At 39.3% G+C, this 26868-nt stretch overlaps 3 protein-coding genes across 5 annotated transcripts in view; 2 read left to right on the top strand and 1 right to left on the bottom strand.

Annotated features, from left to right (window-relative positions):
* Nucleotides 1–7740, bottom strand: part of smyd3 (SET and MYND domain containing 3) — a 34761-nt gene extending 27021 nt beyond the window's left edge. The window contains exon 1 of the mRNA XM_053682564.1: nt 7353–7740. Within this exon, the coding sequence (XP_053538539.1) occupies nt 7353–7540 (188 nt within the window). The 5' untranslated portion in view covers nt 7541–7740. The remainder of the gene's footprint in view (nt 1–7352) is intronic.
* A 457-nt stretch (nt 7741–8197) lies between these two features.
* tfb2m (transcription factor B2, mitochondrial) lies at nt 8198–12121 on the top strand. 2 transcript variants are annotated; one of them, XM_017475981.3, is made up of 9 exons: nt 8198–8346; nt 8994–9418; nt 9557–9648; nt 9815–9968; nt 10045–10193; nt 10281–10370; nt 10461–10523; nt 10817–10968; nt 11173–12121. In XM_017475981.3, exons 2-9 carry the CDS (start codon nt 9010–9012, stop codon nt 11360–11362), a joined length of 1299 nt encoding a protein of 432 aa, XP_017331470.1. In that variant the 5' UTR covers nt 8198–8346; nt 8994–9009; the 3' UTR covers nt 11363–12121. The 2 variants fall into 2 exon arrangements, with proteins under 2 accessions (XP_017331470.1, XP_017331471.1); XM_017475982.3 differs by having other exon boundaries at nt 8206–8346; nt 8997–9418.
* A 1168-nt stretch (nt 12122–13289) lies between these two features.
* cnsta (consortin, connexin sorting protein a) lies at nt 13290–26772 on the top strand. Of its 2 annotated transcripts, none has more exons than XM_017475980.3 (11): nt 13290–13415; nt 17468–17827; nt 18395–18534; nt 18747–18777; nt 18923–19009; nt 19155–19260; nt 19560–19581; nt 20189–20270; nt 20658–21193; nt 23321–23453; nt 23546–26772. In XM_017475980.3, exons 2-11 carry the CDS (start codon nt 17485–17487, stop codon nt 23755–23757), a joined length of 1692 nt encoding a protein of 563 aa, XP_017331469.1. In that variant the 5' UTR covers nt 13290–13415; nt 17468–17484; the 3' UTR covers nt 23758–26772. The 2 variants fall into 2 exon arrangements, with proteins under 2 accessions (XP_017331469.1, XP_017331467.1); XM_017475978.3 differs by having other exon boundaries at nt 20643–21193.
* The last annotated feature ends 96 nt before the right edge of the window (nt 26773–26868 follow it).

The following is a 26868-nucleotide window of genomic DNA, read 5'->3' as shown; positions in this document are numbered from 1 at the left end:
ATAACCGCAAATCTTCATAAATACACACATTGTTGGACTCATAATCAGTTACACAATTATCGTGCAAAAGTCTTGCAAACATCTTTGATCAGAATGAATTAGCATTATTTTGCTAGCTAAAAAGGCGAGTTTGTCATGTCCAAAAAGGCTATAAAGGATAGTCGTGAATGTAGCTAATCTCCAAAGCTAACAAATGACATACGTAATGATGTAGTACAGTATACAACTCGTGTTATAAATAATATTTATGTAATATTGTGGATTCATTCATTCATTTAACTCATAATCACTGTCCCTGTGTTCCATGAGCTAGCATTAACGAGTGTTAGGTAATTAAGTTTGTATATAACCTGAGATTCTAGAAACCAATTAAGCTAAATGCACAGCACACAATAAGTAATGACTTTTTAACACCTCACTACATTCACACCTACACCTCACCTACACCTCCACACATCACACCTACACCTCACCTACACCTCCGTACATCACACCTACACCTCACCTACATCACACCTACACCTCACCTACATCACACCTACATCTACACCTCACCTACACCTCCCTACATCACACCTACATCACACCTACACCTCACTACATCACACCTACACCTCACCTACATCACACCTACACCTCCCTACATCACACCTACATCACACCTACATCACACCTACACCTCACCTACATCAAACCTACACCTCACCTACATCACACCTACACCTCCCCTACACCTCACTACATCAAACCCACACCTCACCTACATCACACCTACACCTCCCTGCATCACACCTACACCTCCCTGCATCACACCTAATCCTCACCTACATCACACCTACATCTCCCCTACATCTCACTACATTACAACTACAGCTCTCCTACACCTCCCTACATCACTACACTACACCTCAGTACATCACACCTACACCTCAGTACATCACACCTACACCTCAGTACATCACACCTACACCTCACTTGCATCACACCTACACCTCACTTGCATCACACCTAGAATAGAAATGCAGATTAAAAAAAAAAAAGTTTATACATGTAATATTGTAGTATTTGTAGCATGCTGAAGGCTAGTTGTTAATCTGCGATGCTAATCATCTCAGGGTTCAGTCAGGACTGTTGATGTGATTATTCACTCCTCAGCACGTCGATGTGATCAGTGTAAACTCCTCATGAGCTCCATTAAACGAGTGTGTAGATCAATATTAACCTCACTGAGCTCATAAAAGCCAATGTGTGTGTGTGTTGGACAGCCTGAGTTTAATCAGTGTGTCTCTCTGTCACACTTCAGCTGCTTAAATATGTAAAATGCTGCAGAGTTGCCAGATCCAGCAGAAACAAGCCCAAAGTCTGTTTAAAACCCACATGGAGACTGAACCCCAAAATCTGAAGGGTCATTAAGAACTGAAAACCTACTGTTATACCCCTCTCCTGTCCTTCACTTGTTTTAATTCTCCTTTTACTATTCCTTTGCTTATTTTCTTTACTGTATTATACTTTTTTGCGAAGCACTTTGTGTTCCCTGGTGGTCTACTATCGTGGCCCAGGTTCCATTCCCAGGTAGGGAACTCCAACCACTGGGAGTTGCACTCAGTACCGGTCCCAAGCCCACATAAAATGGGAAGGTTGCGTCAGGAAGGGTATCTGGCGTAAAACCTGTGCCAAATTAAATATGTGGACCAATGATCTGCTGTGGTGTCCCCTGAAGGGAGCAGCCAAAAACAACACTAACTTTATGTGAAGCGCATTGTATCCTGTATCTAGTGTTGTTTATTATTATTTCTATATATCACAATGTGACATGATATTCATACAGTTATCACCTTTTCACTCACCTGGCAACGCTGTCTGTTCACCTCACTGATTTTACCTTTAAACGTCCCAATAATGTTCCTGTATAAAAGCTCCATAGTGTGTAATAGAGAAACACACTTCTGCCTCAGGTTCTCTCTAATGGCATTTTATTTATTTATTCTTTTTTCACCATGAAACCTGGTCCACAGATCAAACACACGCCCTTCTTCCTGCCTCAAATGAGCTCCAGTCCAGGGATTAAAGCCGGCTGTAAACCAAATCAGACGTGTCATGTTTAAAAAACATCATGCAGTGGACTGAAGAAGGTCTGATAGTCACTAATCCTGAAAATGAGAAAGCTGCTGAGGCACGACGGAGTTCCAACACAAACGACTAATGATCCCCTACATCGGTGCAGCGTGGAGCGAGCAGGATTCATTACACAGATCTGAGCTCAGGACGTGTACATGTACAACACTACACTCTTAGAACCATTAAGGAACCCTTCAACCCCAAAAGTATTTCCCTAAAAGGGAGTTCCAAACTGGAACCTTTTAAGAAGATAGGAACCTGTAACTATACAAAGAAGATGGAGAAAATGGTACAGTCCGGGATCTGAAGAGCAAATCAGGAGCCCAACATTAATAAACACTCTTCCTGGATCGTGATAAAATGCCATCTGAAGGAGGAAAGACTTCACAAACATCAGAAAAAAACCAAACAAACTGTTTTTATATTTAATGGTTCTAGCTTTCTAATGACGTTCAAATGAGTTAGAACATGCGCAAAGGAACAACCCAAAGAAACGTTGACCATTGTTCTAAGGAAAAAGGGGATTTATACATTACATACTGCTGCTTTAAACTCACGACGGCACATTTATCAGTTCTGACGCAGAAAATCACCACCATTAGTGAATAAATTGGGAATTAACGTTGTAAACACAAATATAAATCATGCACACAGATGGAGTGTGAACTCACATCAGGACTCATCACTCAGCTCTCGATCTCGGGTCCAAATCACCACACATACATTTCTGGCAGGAACAAACCTTTTCCATCTATATTTTATCTTGAGGATTGTGTTCGGGGGATTAAACCGTGCCTGCAGAAATATTTACTGAATAAACGGTTTGTTTTGTTTGTCTGGACTGTCCATGGAACGTTCTGGGAAATTCCACAGCGCTAAACATGCTAGTTAGCAAAACAACTCCTACAATTCTAACACAAACGTATTAGCTACTGTAGCTCCCATACTCCAGTGATGATCCCTTGCTGGAATTAATTTTGAATATTTAAAACTACTTATACGCTATAATAATATAATATGTTGGGATTGTAAAGTTAGTGTAAGAATATAGTGAAGCAGAGGGTTGATTTAAAAGCGAATGTATTTACTCTGGCGTTTAGCCAAGTGCTGTAATCCATCTTATGTCCACATGCTAAAGGTAAAACCTGCAGCAAAAGAAGAATGCTGATTGACTCGACGCCCTGAACCTAATTAACTGGAGCACAAAGCGAGGACTGAGTCAGCGGTGAGATGGTGGAATTGGCTTTCAGGGTTCAGGAGGGCGTCAGAGGAGAGCTTTAAGCCGCGACCGTGAAGAAGGAAACGGATCGATGATGATAAACAGGGAGGAGAGAGGAGACGAGCGAGGACAAAGACCTGCTACTAACAAGTGACACGGTCATAACAGGGACAGAAATGCAGCTAAAGGAGTGTAGGTTAGTTAAAAGCTCCAGAGGGGAAAAAAAACAACTTGTATACAAGCGCTAATGTTTATCCGTATTTAAATCACTTCAACATCTTCATTACGGTAAACAACAACAGGAGATCAAATCACTCCACCATAAACCACAGCGTTTGAAATACGACGTAATTATCTTTAATTTTTTCATTATCTAATGATAATTCATTACAGTATTTACTCTCACGATCAGGAATAATAACAACACAACCCGTTAACTACAGTCTCACACCAGAGAAGCAAAAACAAACATGAGGCAGTAACGAGTTTTAAACCGTGGAAGGAATGAGCGTTTACACTGTGTGTGTATGAGGCAGAACGTTAAACTGATATCGCTGAGTGTTGTGGCTCCGCCTCTCTCATGTTCATCAATTACAGGTGGAGTTCGTTAAGGCTCGTTACATCATTAAAATGTTTAATTAAACAGATTGTGGATTAAAAATCCTACTGAATCGGTCATTGAGATCAGACTGAGGCCAGGACCCATGGAGTAGCTCAGGACATGAAAATATAACAATATGTTTTCTATGATGATGATGAAGATGATGATGATGCCTCAATACGACTTTGAGACACTTGATATATAAAAACAAGACGGCGGTCTATAATTACATCACCAAGAGCGTCTTAACTGTTGGAGAAAAATGTCCTCAACTGACTGTTTTATTTTGATTGTGTTCCTCTGGTGCAGAACAGTAACACTGAGTTAAAGAGTTTAAAGCGTCTGTACGCTTATATTTCATAATAATCAACATATCGACACCTGATAAAGCAGGTGTGGAAAGTTATCGTGTTATTGATGTTTTCTGTCCCAGCACGAAGCCGTACCAGGTCATAATTATCATTCTGAAGGACATTTTTCTCACCACATACTGAATTTTTTGTGTTTGTCCTCCTCCTCCTCCTCCTCGTTCCCGTGCTCAGGTCAGTGCTCGGGATTCCGATGTGGTGAGTGATGTAGAGAACTTCAGTGTTCTTTTGGCTTTTATATAATTTATACTCTTTAAACTATTTCACATTAACGTCCTTTAATTCATTTTTATAATGTTTAAAGTGAGAGATCTCCAGAACTTTTAATGACCACTTTTTTTTTTGTTTATTTATCTTCAGGAAGTAAAAATCTAATCTCCTACTGTAATTTTATTCTATTTTAAAACACTTAATGACCCGATTGTGCTGTGTTCAGCTTTACTCTCTGTGTGTGTGTGTGTGTGTGTGTGTGTGTGTGGTGTGTGTGTTCAAGACCAGGAACACCGTTAACATCCTGCTGTACTGCTCTTAATAATGATACTGAATAAGAGCACGGATCCATCATACTGTTACACACCTACAGGTCACAGAGTTCGCACACACACACACACCCACACACACAATAGTAACATAAAGAATGTACAGAATATAATACAAGAACATTTACAGCTGAGCATCAGTGAACGGAGACGTGCTTATTAAAATTATTCACAGCTACGAGTGAAACCAGCGCAGCGTAATCCTACAGAGAGAATGTGAGTGTCAGAAAAGTGCATTTATGTGAGTAATGATGTCTTTAACAATTACACACACACACACACACACACACACACACACACACACACACAGCATGTGGAAATGAAAAGGACAGAAATAAAATGGAGGAAAGAAAATGACACTGCTAAAGTGATTTTAAATGGAAATTAAAGAGGTGAGAGTCAGACCCGTGTGAGGATCAGCGCTGAACTTCACCGTCACCGACCTTCTATCAGCAATAATAATAATAATAATAATAATAATAATAATAATAATAATACCTTATATTTATATAGCGCTTTTCTAGACACTCAAAGCACTTTACATAGTATGGGGGAATCTCCTCAACCACCACTAGTGTGTATTAACATGAGGTGTGTGTAGTACACACTACACTACTGAACACACACACAACCATAAAACTAAGCATTTAAAGGAATAACGTACAGAGAGGAATAAACACCACAGAGCATTCCATTTCGCTCTCTCGCTCTCTCTCTCTCTCACACACACACACACACACACACACACACACACACACACACACACAACACAGAAAAATCAAAGGCAGTAATTGTGTGTGTGTGTTTATGCTTTAAGCGACTCTCTGATTTAAACTCCACACACTCATTAGTGCTCATTAAGAATAAACCAAATGGGAACGGCCCACAATTACACTACGCTTTGATCTTACACTCACTTCCTCTAAAACACTCCTATACTCACACACACACACACACACACACACACGCACGCGTGCGCACACACACATTTATAGTATACAGTTGATGTAATGTGGTGTGTCTGTGTGTGTGTGTGTGTGTGTGTGTGTGTGTGCATGTGTGCGTGCGTGTAAAACTATTTTAAAAAATAACCCACAGGGGATTCAGGAATAAAATTGCTGGAGTTTTCAATGTTATTTCTTGTATTTTATTTCCTGATCAACGTTCATTAAGATCCAAATCACTGAGCAGTCACAGCTAGAGATTCTCTGGACTTAAGTGATCGTCCTTTGGGGTTCCCTGCTCTGGGTATTTCCTGTCACTAGGGGCATTTCCTGTCCTGTAGCTACATGCCTAAAATCAAAATAAGGACAGGATTTGTGGAACAGGATTAAATACTCAAACTCACACTGACCCTCTTTACACCCGGTCAGTTCAGTTCAGGTCAGTGAGGATGATTCACATAAACATACTGATGTAAACACTTCCATTTAAACAGATTTATATCCAATCACTGCTCCAATCAAATCCAATTGATCAAATTATCAATTTATCCATATTATAGCCACAAGCGGAAATAGAGCCACTTGTCCAAACCCCTCCCACCACATTACATCTTAACCCAAACCACTCCCACCACATTACATCTTAACCCAAACCACTCCCACCACATTACATCTTAACCAAAACCCCTCCCACCACATTACATCTTAACCCAAACCCCTCCCTCCACATTACATCTTAACCCAAACCACTCCCACCACATTACATCTTAACCCAAACCACTCCCACCACATTACATCTTAACCAAAACCCCTCCCACCACATTACATCTTAACCCAAACCCCTCCCACCACATTACATCTTAACCCAAACCCCTCCCACCACATTACATCTTAACCCAAACCCCTCCCACCACATTACATCTTAACCCAAACCCCTCCCACCACATTACATCTTAACCCAAACGCCTCCCACCACATTACATCATAACTTAAACCCCTCCCACTACATTACATCATAACTCAAACGCTTCCCAACAGTGGTAATCTTTCTGTAGTAATATTCCGCCACACTATGTAGAAAATTAGTATAATGATTTAGGACACAGCCGTTGTTTGTGTTGCAGTAGTGAATAAAGAAAGAGCCACAGCGCCCCCTGGAGTCTAACTGTAAAACTGACATTTAACACACTGAGCGTCACATTTATAACATGATTCTCTCTCTTTCTTTCTTTCTCTCTCTCCGAAAACAGATGAAACAGTGTAAATGTCTAAAGCACAGAGTGAAAATATTATCACAGGCTGCATCCCAAATGGATCACTATTCACTAATTAAGTGTACTACATCCTACCTGCGTAGAATGGGGAGGGGGGTGTGTCAACTTCCTACACCCTATGTAGTGCACTAGTAGTGAATAGGGACCGGGTGAATTTGGGACTGAGCCGGTCAGTTGCTGTAATCAGTTATGATTTCGACAGATTCATCAGTCTAACTGTTGCCCTTATTAACAGCCCAATTATATAATTCTTGCAAATAAAACTAAATAAAGTAAGTGACACACTCACCTGCAGAGACAGGTCTGGCAGGTGGATTTTAAAAACTTTTCGGCTACACAGAAAGCGATTGGTTCCGATGAATAAATCAGTTGTCCAGGTTTAATTTCACTCAGAGCCCGTAATCCGTTTCCTTTCCCCGGACTAATAAACCGCTCCATTTTACTCTCCACTTTACACCTCACAGAGGAGACCGCCATTTTCTCACTCAAGCACTCAAGACTGACACAAAGCGCTCTATTTACGCATAAAATACGGCCATCGCGTTGATTCAACTGAATTAAAGTAATATTAATTTTAAATTGAGTTTTGAGTTCTGTATTTAAGACTTCTACCAACTCTTTAAAAATATTTTCAAGTTCAACTTCAAGAACACTATAACTTATTTAGCAGTATTCATATAATCAATAAAACTACCGTATGCGTATCTTTGACGCTATTTTGATGACATTGATAACAACATAACGCTGTCTGTCGCACGATGATGACGCACTTATGTGCGCCATATAATAAAAAACTTTTATGGGTTATATATCTCCCAACCGCATTCCGACACATCCCGCCTCCTGCCCTAGGATTGGTTAGCAGCTCAGACTCAGCCGCCTACTGCGCATTGTGGCTGTTCCAAATCACACTACAATCATACTAGGCTGTTAAATGATTAGCGCGTGAGCTTTAAAATCCTCCCAGGTAAAGAAAATACACACACACACACACACAGTAGCAGTACTGAACAGGGAACAGTTCGGGTTAGTACCTCAGGTTCTGAGAGACACTTCATGAGCGCGCGAGAATACAACACACGCATTGAAACGCGACCCAATGAGATGGTTCTGTGGTTTATCCAATCACAGCGAAGTGGGGGCGTGATCTGTCAGAATACGGGTGGGGAAAATTCAGCGTGTGTTCAATGTCACATTACAATGTTAGTGGATGTAGAAAGATGAAGCGTGCTTTCGTTCCTCACACCGTCCTGTGTTCTCCATCAGCTGTGTAAACTCCACAGGTCGGAAGACACTTATTATTATTATTATTATAAAAATTATTATAAAAAATAATCAATGTTTTATATTAGCGGAATTAGCTCACGCGCTAGCTTAGCCACATGGCTAATTAAATAACGTCAACGTCAGACAGCTTGCCCTTTAGTTAGATTCTTCCGCTTTATTGTTATTAAATACATTATAATTCATCCTTAATGCTATTAAATTCATAAATATGGACCCTTAATGTTATTAAATACATTATAATGCATCAGTAACGTTATTGTCCAACGTCCAAAGTTTCATAATCTGTTTAATTAGAAAATATAAAATCAGTCACGTGCACACAGTGATGTACATTAATTGTAAATATGAATGTGAGGGATAAGTTATAAATATCGGTTATAAGTGATTATTAGAAATATAGAAGTGATTAAATATGAATGATGCTGAAATTAAAAATAAAGATATACAAACACTGAAGATGATATGAATAAACAATTGGAAAGAAAAGAGAAAAAGGAAAGAAACAGTAAGGGACATAACGGAAGAATAAAAATAAAGAAGTAGGAAGCACAGAAGGAACAAAGGACAGATGACGGAGAAAGAAACGAAAATAAATGTTTCCCCCCTCTCTCTCTCTCTCTCTCTCTCTCTCTCTCTCACTCAGCAGTGAGAGGTCCATCATGTCCGTGTGTGGTAGGACCAGGGTTCTCCTGCGATGTGTGCAGGTTCTGTTAGGCCCGCCCAACGTGTCAGGTCAGCGTGCTCTCTCCTCCTCAGCATGTGGGTTCTCGGTGGGGGATTGGAGGAGAACCTCAGTGGACGGGTGCAGGGCAGAGCAGGTGTCTCACTTTTCGGGAAGAACGTGCAGGAACCTCTCCGCTGCCGCCGCCAACTTCCAGAATCAACTCCGCCCCCTAAGCCGCTATGACCCGCTGGACCTGGGTGAGGTGGAGGAGAACACGCGCAAGGCCCTCACCTGCAAACACCTGAGACGCTTCATCGTCGACCCTGAGCTTGCACGCGTGGTCACCGAGCACCTCACACCCGACATCGACGAGGGCAAGGCCGTCATATTCGAGTGCAACCCAGGTGTGTGTGTTACTGACTTACAAACTCGATCCAAAAGTGTTGTGTGTAATGTGATGTTATAGATGTGAAGATTAAAGGGTCATGATGAAGAACCTCACAAGTGTGTGTGTGTGTGTGTGTGTGTGTGTGTGTGTGTAGGACCGGGTGTGTTAACTCGCACACTTCTGAACTGTGGAGCTCACAGAGTGGTGGCGCTGGAGAGCGATAAATCCTTCCTCCCTGAGCTGCAGGTAAACATCACACACTCTCCATAACCACCTCATTAATGCCCCGCCCCATCAATGCCCCACCCCTCATTGATACCCTGCCCCAGTGACGACAGAGAAATGGGAAGGACTGAATATACTAAAAGTTTATTGCAGTTTTACTATAACACTGTGTGTGTGTGTGTGTTAGGAGTTGGAGTGTAAGCTGGATGGACAGTTGCAGGTGATCCACTGTGATTTCTTTAAGCTGGACCCGATTGGTCAGGGCAGCATGAAGCCTCCAGCCATGTTCTCCGAGAAACTCTTTACTGATCTCAGGATCTCTGAGGTGCCGTGGACAGCAGGTGTGTGTGTGTGTGTGTGTGTGTGTGTGTATGTGCGCTGGTGAAGGTGATAATGTGATGGTGTGTGTGTGTTCAGACGTGCCGGTGAAGGTGGTGGGGATTTTGTCTCAGAGGAACGAGAGGAACATGTTGTGGAAGCTGGTCTATGCTCTGTATGAGCGTCTGTCTGTGTTCTGCTACGGCCGAGTGGAGCTCATCATGTTCATCAGTGAGAGAGAGTACACCGTGAGTCAGTCTGTCTGTCTGTCTGTATGTCTGTGTGTATCTGTCTGTATGAATCATCAGAACAATGTCTGTGTGTGTGTGAGACAGAAGTTGGCAGCGAGACCTGGAGATTACAGGAACTATCAGGCTCTGAGTGCTCTGTGGCAGATTGCGTGTGATATCGAGCTGCTGCACCAGGTCTGTTCATTTACTGCTCTACACTTCCCTCTACAGTTTGTTATTCTGATGATTCGTATTCATAATTGTCGTGTGTGTGTGTTTTATCAGGAACCATGGTCGTCTTTTGTTACAGCGTCGAAGCACGGAGGTCCAGCGATTCCTAAGAGCACTGTGAGTGAAACTCCTGTTCACACGCCATACACGTTTTATTCAAACTAACACACAAGTAATCTGCTGAGTGTTAATCAGTAATGTGTGTAAATGATAATGTGCACACACATTTTTCTTAAACTTAAATCACTGTGACAGTACAGCACTCCTCCAGCAGGCGGCACTGAGGCAATGTTTCAGATTAAACACTATAACGAATAAAAACAAATCCTTCTAAACACTATACATGGAGTATTAATGTGTGTGTGTGTGTGTGTGTGTGTGTGTGTGTGTGTGTGTGTGTGTGTTTTCAGCATGTTCCTAATGATCACCTGTGCTTGGTGAGGATCACTCCTCGTGAGGATTTGTTCTCCTCCTCCATCACTCCCTTTAACAGCAGCACGTTGGTGATGATGGTCAAACAGTGTCTCACTAAACGCCGCTGCAGGCTCATCGACAAGCTTAAGTACGTCTCACACACACACACACACACACACACACACACACACACACTCAGATCACAAATCATAAAAATAAATGAAGTTATTGATAGTGAGAAATGCAGTTCCTGAGAATCAGCAGCAGGTGGCAGCAGCGTCACCTCACTCACACAGCAGGGTTTACTGTGGAGATGTGGTTAATTTGACTGACGATTTATTCCGGGATGCAGTTCGTGGAGCACGGGCAGCGGCGCAGACCTTCTGCTGCAGATGGGACTGTTTGAGGACGTGATGACGGGACAGATTTCCCCGAGCGAGTACAAACGTCTGTTCGAGCTGATGGAGAAATCAGAGGAGTTCACACAGAGCTGGCTTTACAACGAGATCCTGGAGAACACCAAAAACACGGGCTGTGGATAAGAACTATATGCTAACACACACACACACACAGTTGGGGCAATATGATGATTTTATAGTATTACGTTGCTTCAGAATCAGCATATTTATTGACTTTATTATGACTTCTAATATAGTCATGGAGTAATAATAATAAACTGGACATTATAATTCTGTTTAACCTCAATAAATCTGCACTGGACTTTTTTTTTTAGGTGTAAAATAATGTTACTGTGAAAGCCTTCAGTAAATAAAATATTTTTAATAAACAATAAATTACCTTTCAAAAGCCAACATATACAACATGATGTTACATATGGCCGCATACTTTATAACTTATTATCATCTTATAACTTTAATAATAAAAATAATACAGATTTAATTATCACACCGCTTCTGGAGTTATGAGGCTAATGTACTTAACAGGTAATGGAGGTCTATAGCCACCAGTTCAGCATGATGCTCTCAAACTGCAAGTCTGAATCCTGCTAGGTTTCATCTGAACAGAACACAGTGATGATATTCTATACAAATCATATTTGTGCATTTTGAATGTGCTGGAACCACTTCTGTAAAATGTGTTTGTATAAAATTAGAATAAAGTGGTGTTTCTTGTGCTGGTTATTTGGTACTCTTACACTCACAGCAGTATGGGACGTCACACACAGTTTGTTTTGTAAGAAAAGATGTGTTTTTTTTCTTCATCATTAATGTGTATATAAATTATGTGAATATGAACTTCTAATAAAAAGAGAATAAAGAAGTGTTTGCTTCTGCACTTTGGGGGTTTATAAGTTAAGTGTAATACTTATATAAGATGATAATACTGTTATAATTATTTTGTATGATGTGTATCGTGGATAATTATTCACTATTGTGTAATCTATTATAAAATCCTCTTCTGATATACAGTATTTTGTTGTCATTTAGTAATCGAAGTATAGATGATTCAGTGTCTGGTTTTTAAATAACTGATTTGTTACTGAAAGATGCTGATTCATTCTTTTGTAGTACATTTAAACGTACGGTTGAATGAAGCTCATTTTAAAGGCAAATTATTGACATCAAAAGGACAATTGAGGGAAATATTCTTTACTTTTTCCCATTTTCCCATCGCATTTCATAATTGAGTGAGGTTTAAGACATTTGATAACTTGAAGTGCAGTAAATCTGTAATTAGTCCAACATGAGAAGTCAATATTATTTGGTCACATTTATTTTTCCTTATATATATATATATATATATATATATATATATATATATATATATATATATATATATATATATATATATATATATATATTTCGTTTTAAATTTGATTTTGTTTTATTTCTGAGTAGTGTGCAGTACCACACTGTTTCCACTAGATGTCTAATTCATCACGACAAGTCTCTATATACGTACATATTTCGTTTAACTTCGTTTTGTGGTTCGTTGTTCGCTGGACCAATCAGATGTCGCGATTTCATCCGTGAGTTCTGGTCGCCTAACTAGCGAGCTAATTAAGATAGCTAGCGAATCATTCAAACATGTATTTTATTGTAAAGGAAAAGCCCCCAACTTATCGTACTAAATATATTTGTCGTTAAAGAATAAAATATCACAACAACACGCAATGGCTGCTGCAGACGAATTATGTTAGAGCTTTAACAAAGATAGCCACACGCTAATTTAGCTAATCTGGAAAGCGGGTGCTCATGGGTGGTGTAGTTTTTATACAAGGATCGTTCTACCAGAATTAACGAAAGAAAATACTGCGATGTCGACTGCTAGGTTAAAAAATTTAACATATCGCATGAAAATTATATATTGCATATAATTCATTATTCAAAACGTTGTTGTTGTTGTTTTGGGGGGGGGGGGCATTATAAATATGCTAAAGTGGGTTAAAGAAAACTAGAACTGAAATAGCTGGGCAATTCATTTCCGGGTATTTCCGTGACGTAAGCGCTGGGAGAAGGTACCCGGATGGATGTCAGGAAGCGCGATGCAGAGCCGCAGATATAAACAGTGAGCGGTTTAATGTGTGTTTTAACGCGGTGTGTTGGATTAATCTCATCTGGAGCTGACACATCTGTGAGTTTTACACTTTATTTCTGTACAGAGGAGATAAACGGAAGTCAGATTGCGGAAATGAATCCACAGATGGGGTGAAAAGAAAGTAAATTAGGTTTAAAGGTGTAAATGCAGTAAAGGTTCTGTAGGCTATGTGCCTGTGTGCAGATTTCTATTTATTATGTGTTTATAGTGTACATTAATATACATTGCTATTGGGTCATAATAAAATTATTATTATTATTATTATTATTATTATTTATCTCCGTTACTAAAATGAGATTATACCTGTATTGCTTTTATTAACGCGATAATGTTTTATGTTTATGTAACAGAATAAAATTTGTCTGTGTGAGATTTAGAGCAGAGACAGGGATCACAGAGCTGCTTAATGCTCTCACACACACACTGTACACACACACACACACACACACACACACACAGGAGAGAAATGTAGGACAGACACACTGAAATAAAGTTTGTTTAATGTTTGACGTTCGATATTCTCGGATATGCGGAAATTAAGGGACCGTCTCTAAAGTTACATACGACATTGTTATACACGTTTCTAACTTCAATAGCATTTGAAGGGAATGACTTACAGTCATATAACCAACTGGAAAGTGCTCATCTAGGTGTCCGCTATAATGCACACCTTTTAGATCTTTAGATTTCTGATATTTATTAAAATAAGCTATTAAATCATATGTAAATATTGCCATGTATTTCACTACAGAATGGGCTCATACACAAAATAGCCATAATTTAAAGCTCAATAGCATTGGAAGGGAATGATGTACAGTCACACAATCAACTGTAAAGTGTTCATCTAGGTGTCAGGTATGATGCACACCTTTTTAGATTTCTGATATTTAATAAACTAAACTATTAAATCACATTTAAATTTGACATGTATTTCATTACTGAATAGGCCCATACACAAAATGACGTAAAGTCATGAAGCCAACTGTAAAGTGTTCAGCTAGGTGTCACCTACAATGCACATCTTTTAGGTTTCTGATATTCTAATAAGCTATTAAATCATATACTGCATGGGGACATACACAAAATATACCATAATTTAAAGCTCAATAGCATTTGAAGGGAATGACTTATAGTCACACACACTCACACACACACACACACACAAACACACACACACACACACATATATATATATATATATATATATATATATATATATATATATATATATATATATATATATATATTTGTGTGTGTGTGTGTGTGTGTGTGTATGTATGTGTGTATGTATATGTATGTGTGTGTGTATATATATATATATATAATTATATAATTATATATATATATAGTGTGTGTGTGTGAATATGTATGTGTGTGTGTGTATATGTATATATATATATATAATTATATAATTATATAATTATTTCATTAATAGGACATCTATTTTTTTAAGAAAACCATTCAATCCAGTACGGGTCATTTTGACCCCCTTATGCATTTTTGGTTCATGCATTGTAGGGTGCATCATACCTGACACCTAGCTGAACACTTTACAGTTGGCTTCATGACTGTACATCATTCCCTTCAAATGCTATTGAGCTTTAAATTATGGTATATTTTGTGTATGGGCCTATTCAGTAATGAAATACATGTCAAATTTAAATGTGATTTAATAGTTTATTTTATTAAATATCAGAAATCTAAAAGGTGTCCATCATACCTGACACTTAGTTGAGCACTTTCCAGTTGGTTGTGTGACTGTAAGTCATTCCCTTCAAATGCTATTGAGCTTTAAATTATGGTATATCTTGTGTATGGGCCCATGCAGCAATAAAATACATGGCAATTTTTATATATGATTTAATAGTTTATTTTGTTAAATATCAAAATCTAGTCTAGGTGTGCATTATAGCGGACACCTAGATGAGCACTTTCCAGTTGGTTATATGACTGTAAGTCATTCCCTTCAAATGCTATTGAAGTTAGAAACGTGTATAACAATGTCGTATGTAACTTTAGAGACAGTCCCACATATCCATGAATATCGAACATCCAACGTCAAACCAACTTTATGCCAGTGACAGAAACGCAGGGTTTGTGCACAGGTAAACTGCCCTGCAGGGTTTTATTCTTTACACTTGATATTAAAAGTAATATTTAACTCCAACTGCATCTAAACTTCTGTGTTATGAGTTTGTTATAGTTCCTGAGTTGATACATTATTCTGTCCTCATGTTTCCTCAAACTACAGACCTGATGCTCTGGAAAGATTACAGAGACCTATCATGAATTTACTGCATCTTTTAAAAGGTGTTGTTTTAGTTATGACGCAGAACAGACATTAGTTATATCGAAAAAGTAAAATAAATAAGTTTACTAGACCGTAATGAAATTTTTATATGACTGTCATCACCTGATTAAACAAATAAAATGAAATAAAAATTGCAGTATAATAAAAATACTCTGTAATGTGTGAAGGACACGAGTGCAGTGTGATCTGTTTATTGAGGACCATCTGAGACTCGGGGTCAAAGTTCATCTGCAGTATACAACTAGTCAGAGAGAGAGAAAATTATAATAATTATTATTCATTTTATTATTATTATTATTATTATTATTAAGAGGCAGACAGGACTCTTCGGTAAAGCAGAAGGTGTGTGTGTTTGATTATTTTAGTCTTTTCCTGAGTTGTGATTTATTAAAGTGACACTTTCACCTCTTCAGCACTTCTAGTTATTCTAGTTACACTCGTTTATCTAAACTTTCTATCTTTCTGTTGCACAAGTCTGTACATGCGTGAGACGATAATTGAGCATCAGATAAACGTCTGACTGAGTCTCGCTCTGGCTGAATATTCACAGTATTCCTCTCTCACACTTCCTCTCAGTGTAGGGAAGAAGAGAAGTGCCCTACTCCTGTAGTGTTGCTGAGTCAGCAGTAATGATGTATTTAATGATTAATGAGACATGTCCTTCACTTCCTGTTCAGTTACAGAATCACAGCTTTCATCTTGTCAGAGTTCAGACTATCACAGTGCTGTAGTTTAACCCTTACAGCTCACACTTAGTGCTGAATATGACACCATACATGCTTAAGGTTTATATTCATTATCCCTCAGGTGTAGTCCATGAGGCACAGAGCTGATTGTGAATTTACAGTCAATCTCATGTTTGTGAGTAACAGTAACAGAATATTATTCTGATTGGACGTTAATAAAGAGTATATTTATCAATACACACACGGCACTGTTTTGCCGGGGGGGGGGGGGGGGGGGGGGGGTTGGGAACAGACTCCGAGTGTAATGTCCAAAACCACAAACACACAGGAACGGCCAAGGGGGTGGGGTTACATTTATGCTATATGTAAATCATTCCAGTTTTTCCAGAATGTCAGTATTTTTAGGAAAAATACAAAGACTTTAAACAAATTGGGGAATGTTTTTTTAGGCTATACATTGACTCTACAGTAATCCTGAACTCTTTCAGCACACTGTTGGGAATTTTAGGCATAAATGTAGTCATGAGAGCGTGTAAAGAGTATCACATAAGACTGTCCTACAGCTGCTGTTCTTAAATGTACCTAATTATTTTAAAAATATTAATTTGTCTTTCTTTATTTGTTTGTTTGAGTTATATACTTCTGTCATGTAATGAGGTCATCTCTGAGTGTGTGATGGAGAAGTGTCAAACTGAGCAGGTGTGTGTGTGTAATTTACACAGTGATGTTGCATAAGCTCATGGTGGTGTGTATTATTGTCTCAGAGGAGCAGTTACACAACATCAGTGTTCATTAGGGGGAGAAAAAAAACACCCATTATGATTCTGCAGGGGCGGGGATCTGCCTTCTGATTGGCTGGACCCTGTAGGGGCGGGGTCAGATTTACACCTCACTGCTCAGTGGTGTGATTTCTGCAGGATTTCTTGCAGTAGAATAAATAGAAATTGTCCTTTTTTCTGCAGGTGTGAACTATTTATGAGATATTTAGTGTTTAACTAAACTAAAGTGAGCTTTTAGAGACTGAAGTAGTAGTGGTGTGTGTGTGTGTGTGTGTGTGTGTGTGTGTGTGTGTGTGTGTGCCCACCCTTCAGGTGCTCTGTGTGTGTGAATGTGTGTATGTGTGTTACTCATGAACGAGGGACGGTGGTCGAGTGACTCGGACCTGCAGAGTGAAGTGGGTTCTACCAGAGTTCCAGACCCGAACCAGAACCAGCATCAGATCCGAATGCTGGAGGAGGAGGAGGAGGTGCGGGGAGGACACGCCCGCCTCCATCACGACCTCCACCACAACCTCGCAAACAACACTGGAGCAGGAGAAGAAGAGGAGGAGGATGAAGAAGAAGATGGAGGTTCCAAAATGGAGGATGAGGATGAGGAAATGGACAGCACCAGTGGAGCCTGTTCTCCTGAACTGATGCGAGATTCATCATCACTGAGCTGCAGTCCCTCAGGTACACACACACACACACACACAAACACAAACACACAGGTGAGTAATCTGATCCAGTAATGATGCAACACACAGTGTTATTGTAGAGTTAATGTCTGTACTTCTGAGATGTTATGTGAAGCAGTGCAGATGCTCCTCACAGAAGACAGTCCCATAGTTCTGCTCAAACTCTGCAAAATAATTATTATAGAAACATGTTTATATATATATATATATATATATATATATATATATATATATATATATATATATATATATATATATATATATATAAAATATACGGCTGCAACAAAAACGTCATGTTCAGTTTTATTCACGAGAGGATTAATTCACTGCGTTATAAGTTCTGCATGCCAGTTAATAAAGTGTTATAGATGTTTATTTATAGTGTGTAGTGTTCTATATGACATAGTTTATAATTATTGAGTGTAAATGTCGTCCCTTCAGTTCGGCTTCATTCAGTCAGGATTTTAATGAATTATATCCGGTTTCTGAAGCATGAAACCCAAATAAATTATTACACAATAGTTCAGTTACTGTGTGTGTGCGTGTGTGTGTATTTTTACAGTGTGTGAAGGTCCTCTGAGTCCTGAGGAAATCCCGGTTGGTGTTTTTTCTCCTCGTGATCTCAGTCGCTGCGTCTCTGAGACTCTGCGTGTGTTAGAGGAGAGAGGAGATGATGCTGCACTGCCACAACGCCTCCATCAGGTCTCCCTCCACCTTACCTCCTCCATCTACACCTCCTCCATCTATATCTCCTCCACCCACACCTTCTCCACCCACACCTCCTCCATCCACACCTTTCCATCTACACCTTCTCCATCTGCATCTCCACCATCCACACCTCCTTCTCTTATCCCCCCATCTTCACCACCTCTAATGTTTTATCTGAATGAATGTTATGTTGTGTGTAATTACAGATTGCTGAGTGTCTGGTGCAGGAGGAGGACTGTATCCTTACTCAATTACTCGCCTAATCCTGATCTATTACACACACATATTTGAATTATTACCATATTAATCATCATATTTAAATTCTACACTTGTATTCAATAGTGCATCAATAGCGGTGTATCTTTAACTGTGCTGTGTGTAGATGAGAGAGCTGTGCACTTCCTCCAGCTGCAGCGACTATACCACGAGAGAGTGCTGTCCAACATCACCGCCCTGCAGGAGACATGGGGTAACACATACACATACACACACGCACACACAAATACACACACATGCATATGCATATTTATTCTTAATACTGCTTATTTATTATGTTTTTTAAATTCCTTCTCTCTCTCTCTCTCTCTCTCTCTCTCTCTCTTTCTGTCTCTCAGTGAGCAGGTGGAGATGTAGAAGGTCTGTAGAGAACTCCCTTCCTCACTGTAATCTGAATTCAGAACATCTGGACAAACTGAAACACATCTGCATGACACACAAACAGTGAGTGTATACACACACACACACACACACATACACACACACAAGATCACAAACAGAGTAAAGTGTGTGCGTGTGCGTGCTATCTGAGCTGTGTACTAGAGTTTCAGTACTGAGGGAAATGTGCATTGCTAATATTAGACTCTGCATCTCTCTCTGTCTCTCTCTCTCTCTCTCTCTCACACACACACACACACACACTCAAAGGAGTTTACATTTACAGTACAGTAACCAATTTAAAAAGAGGATTTTATTTTATAAAAGTTCTGACGGACTGTTTTATGTCATTTCCTGTTTTGCAGACCGACTTGGAGCTCTGACACGGTGAGAGTGTGTGTTTGTGTGTGTGTGTGTGTGTGAGAGAGAGAGAGAGAGAGACAGACACTTAACTACTGTAAACACACAGACCAGAGAGAGAGTATATTTTTATTGATATATTTGTAGTATATAGTGCAGATCACATTAAAGCGTTAAATCATATTAAAACTGGTAGGTAAGTTACTTTTTAATTTTTGCTTTTCTGCACAATTCTGTGTGCTGTATTTAATAAAAAGGTAACTGTCTCAGTATAAAATATTTATCACTGATGCGTCTCAGTGCAGCTACAGTTTATTTAATATTTTATTTACTTCATTTTTTCATCTTCCCTAACACTAACTAGCATACGTTCTGTATGTTATACACCAGCTAACAGCACATTCAGAGGTGTTGTGATTGGTCCAACAGCCGACCAATCAGCAGCTTCGCACATTATAATTACTGCATACTCACACACTCTCTTTCTTTCTTTGAGAATGAATAATGTGTTATTATTATTATTATTATTATTTTTATTATTATTATTATTATGCAGACTGAAATCCTTGATTGTCGAACTTTGGTCTGTGCGTGCGTGCGTGTGTGTGTGTGTGTGTGTGTGCGTGCTGTTCAGTGTGAGCTGGTGCACAAGATCAGTGTGAACGGTGAGAGCTGTGGCGAGAAGAACATCACATCAGAATCTCCATGCAATGACAGTGAGTATCCCACCACACACACACAACACACACACAACACAAATGGGTTCATAGAGAACGTGTTGTAATGTTCTGCATTGTATAAGAAGCTGTGTGAAGGGGTGCGTGTGTGTGTATGGTGTGTGTTACTTGAACATCACATGGCTCGGCATTGAGTTGCACGACCTCATTTCACTTTCTCTCTCACTCAGACACTCAGAGTGGCTGTCATTTATTAATAGCATCAACTGCAAAACTATTGGCACCCTTCATAAAAAAAAAATGGGTAAAACAAAGTTTAGAATGAGGGATATCTTTATAGTTTTAATTCAACACAATTTATTGTCAGTTCAGTTTTTTTTTATTAGTGCAATTCTTCTTTAAAAACAATAGTTATTTCTCGGTCAGAGTCGGGGATGTTGGAGCAAGATGAAGTCTCTCCCAGTGAAAGTGGCACTGACTATTTGGCCCAGCAGAGGGAGCCTACACATGTCTGTGACTCCACCTCCAGCCCTCCCACTTCTTCTCCTCAAACCCCACCCACCCTGGTAATGACAGAAAGCTCCTCACCGGCAAATATCAGAGAGGAAGCCGAGAAACAGTGTGACAGAGAACAAGAGAGTGAGGGAGAGAAAGAACACGAGACAGAGAGGACACCTCAAGAAATTGGAAAGGAGGCGGAGCCTGGAGGAGGCAGGATGGAGGTGGAACTTGAAAGAGGTGGGATGGAGGTGGAGCCTGTAGAATCTGACCAAAAGAGAGAAGAGGGAATGACAGAAGGAGGAGTGGAAACAGTGTCTCACACTGAGCAGGATAAAGAAGCAAAGAAACAGGAAGAGGAACAGGAAGAGGAAGTAGAGGAAACTCTGGAGCTGGAGGAGGAGCTTCAGAGGCCAGAGGACGCCATGTTGGATGACCTCGCCAAACGCATCCAGGTGGAGGAGGTGAGGGAGAAATAAAAATCAATACATCTGTTCAATTAAATAAGAAAAATTATAAAGGCTTAAAAATACAGTATAATAATTTTAATAGCTTAAAAAACAACAACAACAAAATAAACCAAAATAAGCAAATAACACTATCTGGAGTAATTGTTAAAATGGAAAATGAACAAAAAAGCTTTTGGATGAAAACATGCGCACACACAGGCACACACACAGTGACATTTCCTCAACAGTGTGTGTGATTTAGTCGGGCCACGGTGTGTGATGTCACCGTGATGTCACCCAGCTGAATGAGTGCAGTGTGAGATGTGAGATGCAGATTTCTCCCGAGCTGCTGCAGTGACAATGAACTCTTTCAGCAGGATAAACAGCTCAGGAACAGGTCACATGATCAGTGCCATCGCTCCCGCTGGACTGAAACACTGAACATGTGACACACAAAACCTGAGTATGCTGCTGAGAATGGCTCACATTGTTTTATTCATTTATATATATAATATATGTATATATGTAAATGACCCAAAATGGACATTGTGAGTTTTAATTTGTAAAATAAATGAATAAAACAAAAAAGGTGAGTTTCTCTCGTGGGTTCATGACCCCGAGTTTGTGAATACCTCATCTAATCACACATTTCACTTATCCTGATAAATCCCCCGACCTGGTGGTGGAGACAGGGCGGGGAACAGTATGTGCAGTCGTGTTCGCAGGAGATTCTGATAGATTTCAGCCCCAGATTTCGCACAGATAAATGATGGAACGTTTTGTAAACCTGATGGAAAAATCACGGTTCTCTGTAGAGTACTCAGACTGGACTTTAGTTATGCTGTGGGATTCTCTGTCGTCAGCTTTTATCTGTAATGGAGCTTTAATGGGTGTTTGTAGGAAGTGTGTGTGTGTGTCTGTTGTTTTTAAATCTTGTGTTAGTAGTAAACTAAAACCACATGAGCAGCAGATTACTGTAACTCCTGTCGCAGGTGATTTACCGTAAACTCCCTAATACATTTCAAAGTTTGAAGAAAAGACAGACCTTGACTGGATGGAAAAAGACAGGTGTGTGTGTGCAAGATGTGCTGAGTTTTAGCTCTGGTTTATTATTATTAATATTTTTCACCAAAACCACAGTGGCACTCCCTTTTAACCTTTTAAATTTAGCACACTAATGCTGTATAATGCATATTTCATTTTGGTTTGTGTGTGTGTGTGTGTTGGGAGGGTGGTGGTGGTGGCGGGGGGGATGGGGATGGGGATTAGAGGTAATGACCGAGTACAGGTGTGGGTGTTTTGAGTGTTTGAAGTGATGTTATAATGTTTCATTTAGACACACACACACGCGCACACACACACACACGGCAGTAAGTGTTCTGTTATGTTCTCGGTGGTCGTGTACAGACAGTGATGAGGAGGATGTTGATTTAATGAATGATATTTATATTGTAGGGAAAAGCTGACTCTGAAACTCACTGATCACCTCACTGTCTGATTTTAATAACATCATCATAAATAACATCATCATTCTGGACTCGAGTCATTTAAAATATAAAGTCCGGTATTACTTACTGTCTCCATCTCTTCATGTGTCTGCACCACTCACACTGACTTTAATCCAGCGTTCATTTATACTAATATTTAGTTATTATTTAATATTTACTCAGTTAATGATTATTTCAGTTACCTTTACTTCAGCATGATGTCATCATTTAAGTGTGTACAGCACTTGGAACTGAATTATTATTATTATTATTATTATTATTATTATTATTATTATTATTATTATCTGTAATGAGCCACATATATGTATCCTAAAAACGAACATAAAAAAAAGAATCAGACATCAAACTGATCAGACTACACTGGGTAAGTTCATGTCTGTCTGTCTACCTGTCTCTCTCTCAGCCTGTCTATCTGCCTGTTGATAGCACACACTGAAATGTATGAAAAAATATCAAACCAGCTGAGTGAAGGTGCAGACTGAACACCTTACTGCTCTTATACACACGGCCATCTCGTGGATAAACAGTGTGTGTGTGTGTGTGTGTGTGTGTGTGTGTGTGTGTGTGTGTGTGTGTGTGTTTCATTTACTTAGTGTGTTGACTTTCTAACGGCGTGTTCTACTCTCGTCCTCAGATCACTCCTGCCTCAGGCCTCATCTCCATCCTGAAGAGAAGAGTCCGTGACGGAGGAGATGACACTTCCTCCACAAACAGACAGACTAAACGCAGAGTCCGTTTCCACGTTCCTGACGACGGCCTGGAGCATGGTACACACACATACACACACACACACACACACACAGTAATTAAGTATATCAGACCTGTAATATGAGTCTCAGTCTCTCTCTTCAATATACAGATGAGGTGGGCGGAGACTCCTGGCTCCTCCTGCTCCTTCTGTGTCTGGTGACCGTGGTGATCAGTGTGGGTGGGACTGCGTTATACTGCGCATTTGGCGACGCCCACTCGAGTGTGTGTACAGACTTTTCTCACAACATTGATTTCTACATGGGGAAGGTGCAGCGCAGCGTGGACGACATCACACACTTTTTCTCCTCCTCTAGCTCGTAGCCTCCATCTCTCTCTCTCTCTCTCTCTCTCTGTATAATGTATCTCTCTCTCTCTCTTTATCCATCCCTCCATTTTTCTATCTCCATCTCTCTCTCTCCATCTGTCTCTCTACCTCTGCCACGGTCTCTCCATCACTCTGGATCAAAAGATGAGAGACGGAATGAAAGGATGATTTTTCAGGGTCTGACTGGAGTAGCGGGTGTTGATGATGTCACAACTCTGTGCTGATGTTGATGTCCCGCATTATTTCCTGGTGCAGCATGTCATTTCAAATCCGCTTATTTAAACTTCCTTAAATTAGGTGTAATTGAGAGAGAGTAAGCCGTATTTCTGAAGTTTTTACCTTAGCAGGAAAGTAGCATGTACAGATTTTGAGGCGTCAAATTGGGCGGAGCATGTGACCTTTCTAATAGCAGTTCTTTTTGCTTCTTAGCATAAAACATCTGTTTTAACGCAATATATTCGGTTATCTATCATTAGCTTGCTACCAAACTTGGCTAGTTGCATAACGTCACACAGCTACTGCTGCAGACGTAATGTTAAAGTTGGCTAAATAAAAACGTTAGCTGGCTAACGTTAGCCCAGTGTTAGCCATTACGCTGTGTAATTACAGCTGTGTAGTTCCTCTCAAGGTTTCTTCCTCTTAACATCTTAGGGAGTTTTTCCTCGCCACCGTCGCCACCTGGCTTGCTCAATTGGGATAAATTCGCACATTTAAAATCTGTATAATGTGCTTATATATTTCTGTAAAGCTGCTTTGAGACAATGTCTACTGTAAAAAGCGCTGTACAAATAAAAATTGAATTGAATTGAATTAAGTACATTGTGTATATCTAGTCGAAGAAGGCTAGTCGTGATGTCATACTCTCAAGTTTTGTGATTGGCTGATTGAATTGAATTTAAGCTCCGCCCATGGCAAAATCTGTATGTGCAGGAATTTCATATCATTTAACATTACACACTTTTAAGTCTTCATTTTTAAGTCTTAAGAATATTGAGTCTTAGCGTATTTCTTATAGCAATTTCTGTTTTTAACCTTGATAATTATCATGATACTGTGGAGAGACAAATAATGATGTATAAATTGATATTTGTTACAGATTTAAGTGGTTAGGATTAAAATATGTAATATAAGGGACAGAAGAGCAGTATATATAGTAAAGAATGTTTTAATGTAAAGATTTTAAGAGTAGTGGTATAAGGAGAGACAGATTGTGTTATTTAATGCTGTTTTTGCAAATTGTTGTGCTGTGTGTGTGTGTGTTGTGTTTGAGGGGGTGCGATGTTTCCTCTACACTGTGATCTTTTTTTTTTTTTAAACCACACAACATTAATGTATATTTGACCTTACAGTAACAGGAAGCTGCAGGCTAAATAACGGCTAACAGACGGTTCCACACCTGCAGCACTGTAGCTAATGGCTAGTGAGCAGGAATGCTACTTGGATAGTCTGATCTTTGACAAATAATTTACAATAATAACACACAAAAACTGAATCAACAATAATAAATAAATGAGCTAATCCTGTTGCTTTCAAGCACATCTGCCTGTCTGCTAAATATGTTCTAAGGAGTAGTTTTTGTACAGCAAGTCTAGTTTGCTACTTTAAGAGTTAGCCTATTGACTGTAATGCTAATTAACATGTAGCCAATTTGCTATAATGCTAGTACCTGGGCTAGCATGTTTGCTGTAATACGGTTTCACAGTTTGCCCCATTTGATATTGTGCTATTTTTCATGTTAGCATGTCTCCTGTAATGCTAGCTCCTGTGTTAGCCCATTTGTTTTAATGCTAGTGCCCGTGTTAGCACGTTAGCTGTAATGCTAGCTCCCGTGTTAGCCCGTTAGCTGTAATGCTAGCTCCTGTGAGTATTTATTGACAGACACAGGTGGAGTTTTTGCTGATTGTGGATGAGAAACATGTTCTACTGTGTGATTTGTATTAGGTGACTTATTTTACAGTATTTCATTAAATATTGATAATAAATCATGGCCGAGGCTTCGCAACTCCTCAGGCTGAACACACAATTTAAAAAAAAAAAAAGCATTTTGAATTCATGTTTTGTGTGTGTGTGTGTGTGTGTGTTTATGTTTATGTTTATGTTTATTGTCTGTGGTGTAAAACTGTAGTGGGTTTAAAATTTCTCTGAGCACAGAACACACATGCACACGATGTCTTAAAACCTGCTGGATTCCTTTTCAGTAGAATCGCAGTTTTGGGGAAGAGATCGGATTTTTATTGTGATTATTGTTGTGTTTATTTGCACGCGTCCTCTGGCCGGATCAGACGGCGGTGTTCTCAGTATTTATTTTAACATAGGACAAAAATCCAAATCTGAATTTATTGGTTGATAATGACGTCATCTTTCCTTCCTGCTCTGTTCCTCTGTAAATGTTCATCAGTAAGGTTTATTTCATCTCCTCAGATCTAAAGATAAATGATCATTTCATTTTACACTAAAATATGATTTTGCTGTATAAAATCATTGTCTCCTCAGAGCTCAGACACTCAGCAAGGCAAAGCTCCACTCTGATTGGCTGTTAGACTCAGCCTGTAAACCAATCAGATGGCTCTACCTTAATACATGTGAGTGGATGCAGTTCTGGGCATTGATTACTGTATAGATGATGTTGAGTAATGTTATAGCGTGTTATATCATGTTTAAGACGGGTGTTTTTACTGAACTATCGAGCGCTTAGAACCGTGTTTATTACTGTTCATCTACATATTTAATTAAAAATAATCCAAAGAAATCAAATATCAGTGAGAAGGAAAATCTTACTAAAGGAAAAATGTTACTCCAAACACCTCAGTTTTACTGTGTTTAGTGTTTTTTTGTTTGTTTGTTTGTTTGTTTGTTTTTAATTACATTAATTACTGAAATTTCACCCACATTATTTCTGTCTGGTTCTAAGTCCTCGATATGATGTTTTTTTCTCCCCATATTGTAAAAAACATATATATATATTAAAGGGGAAACACAAAGTTCTTAATAAATCAGTTTTACTGTCAGGACTGAACAGTGTTTGTGTTTTATTTGACAGATTCTTATTCCCCATCTCAGCGTTTTTTTATTTAACATGATTTATTTAACAGAACATATTTACAAAT

Source organism: Ictalurus punctatus, chromosome 9 (genome assembly GCF_001660625.3).
Source record: "Ictalurus punctatus breed USDA103 chromosome 9, Coco_2.0, whole genome shotgun sequence".
In the NCBI taxonomy this organism is placed as follows: domain Eukaryota; kingdom Metazoa; phylum Chordata; class Actinopteri; order Siluriformes; family Ictaluridae; genus Ictalurus; species Ictalurus punctatus.
Note: the sequence above shows the minus strand (reverse complement) of the source record. Positions and strands in the feature narration are given on the sequence as shown.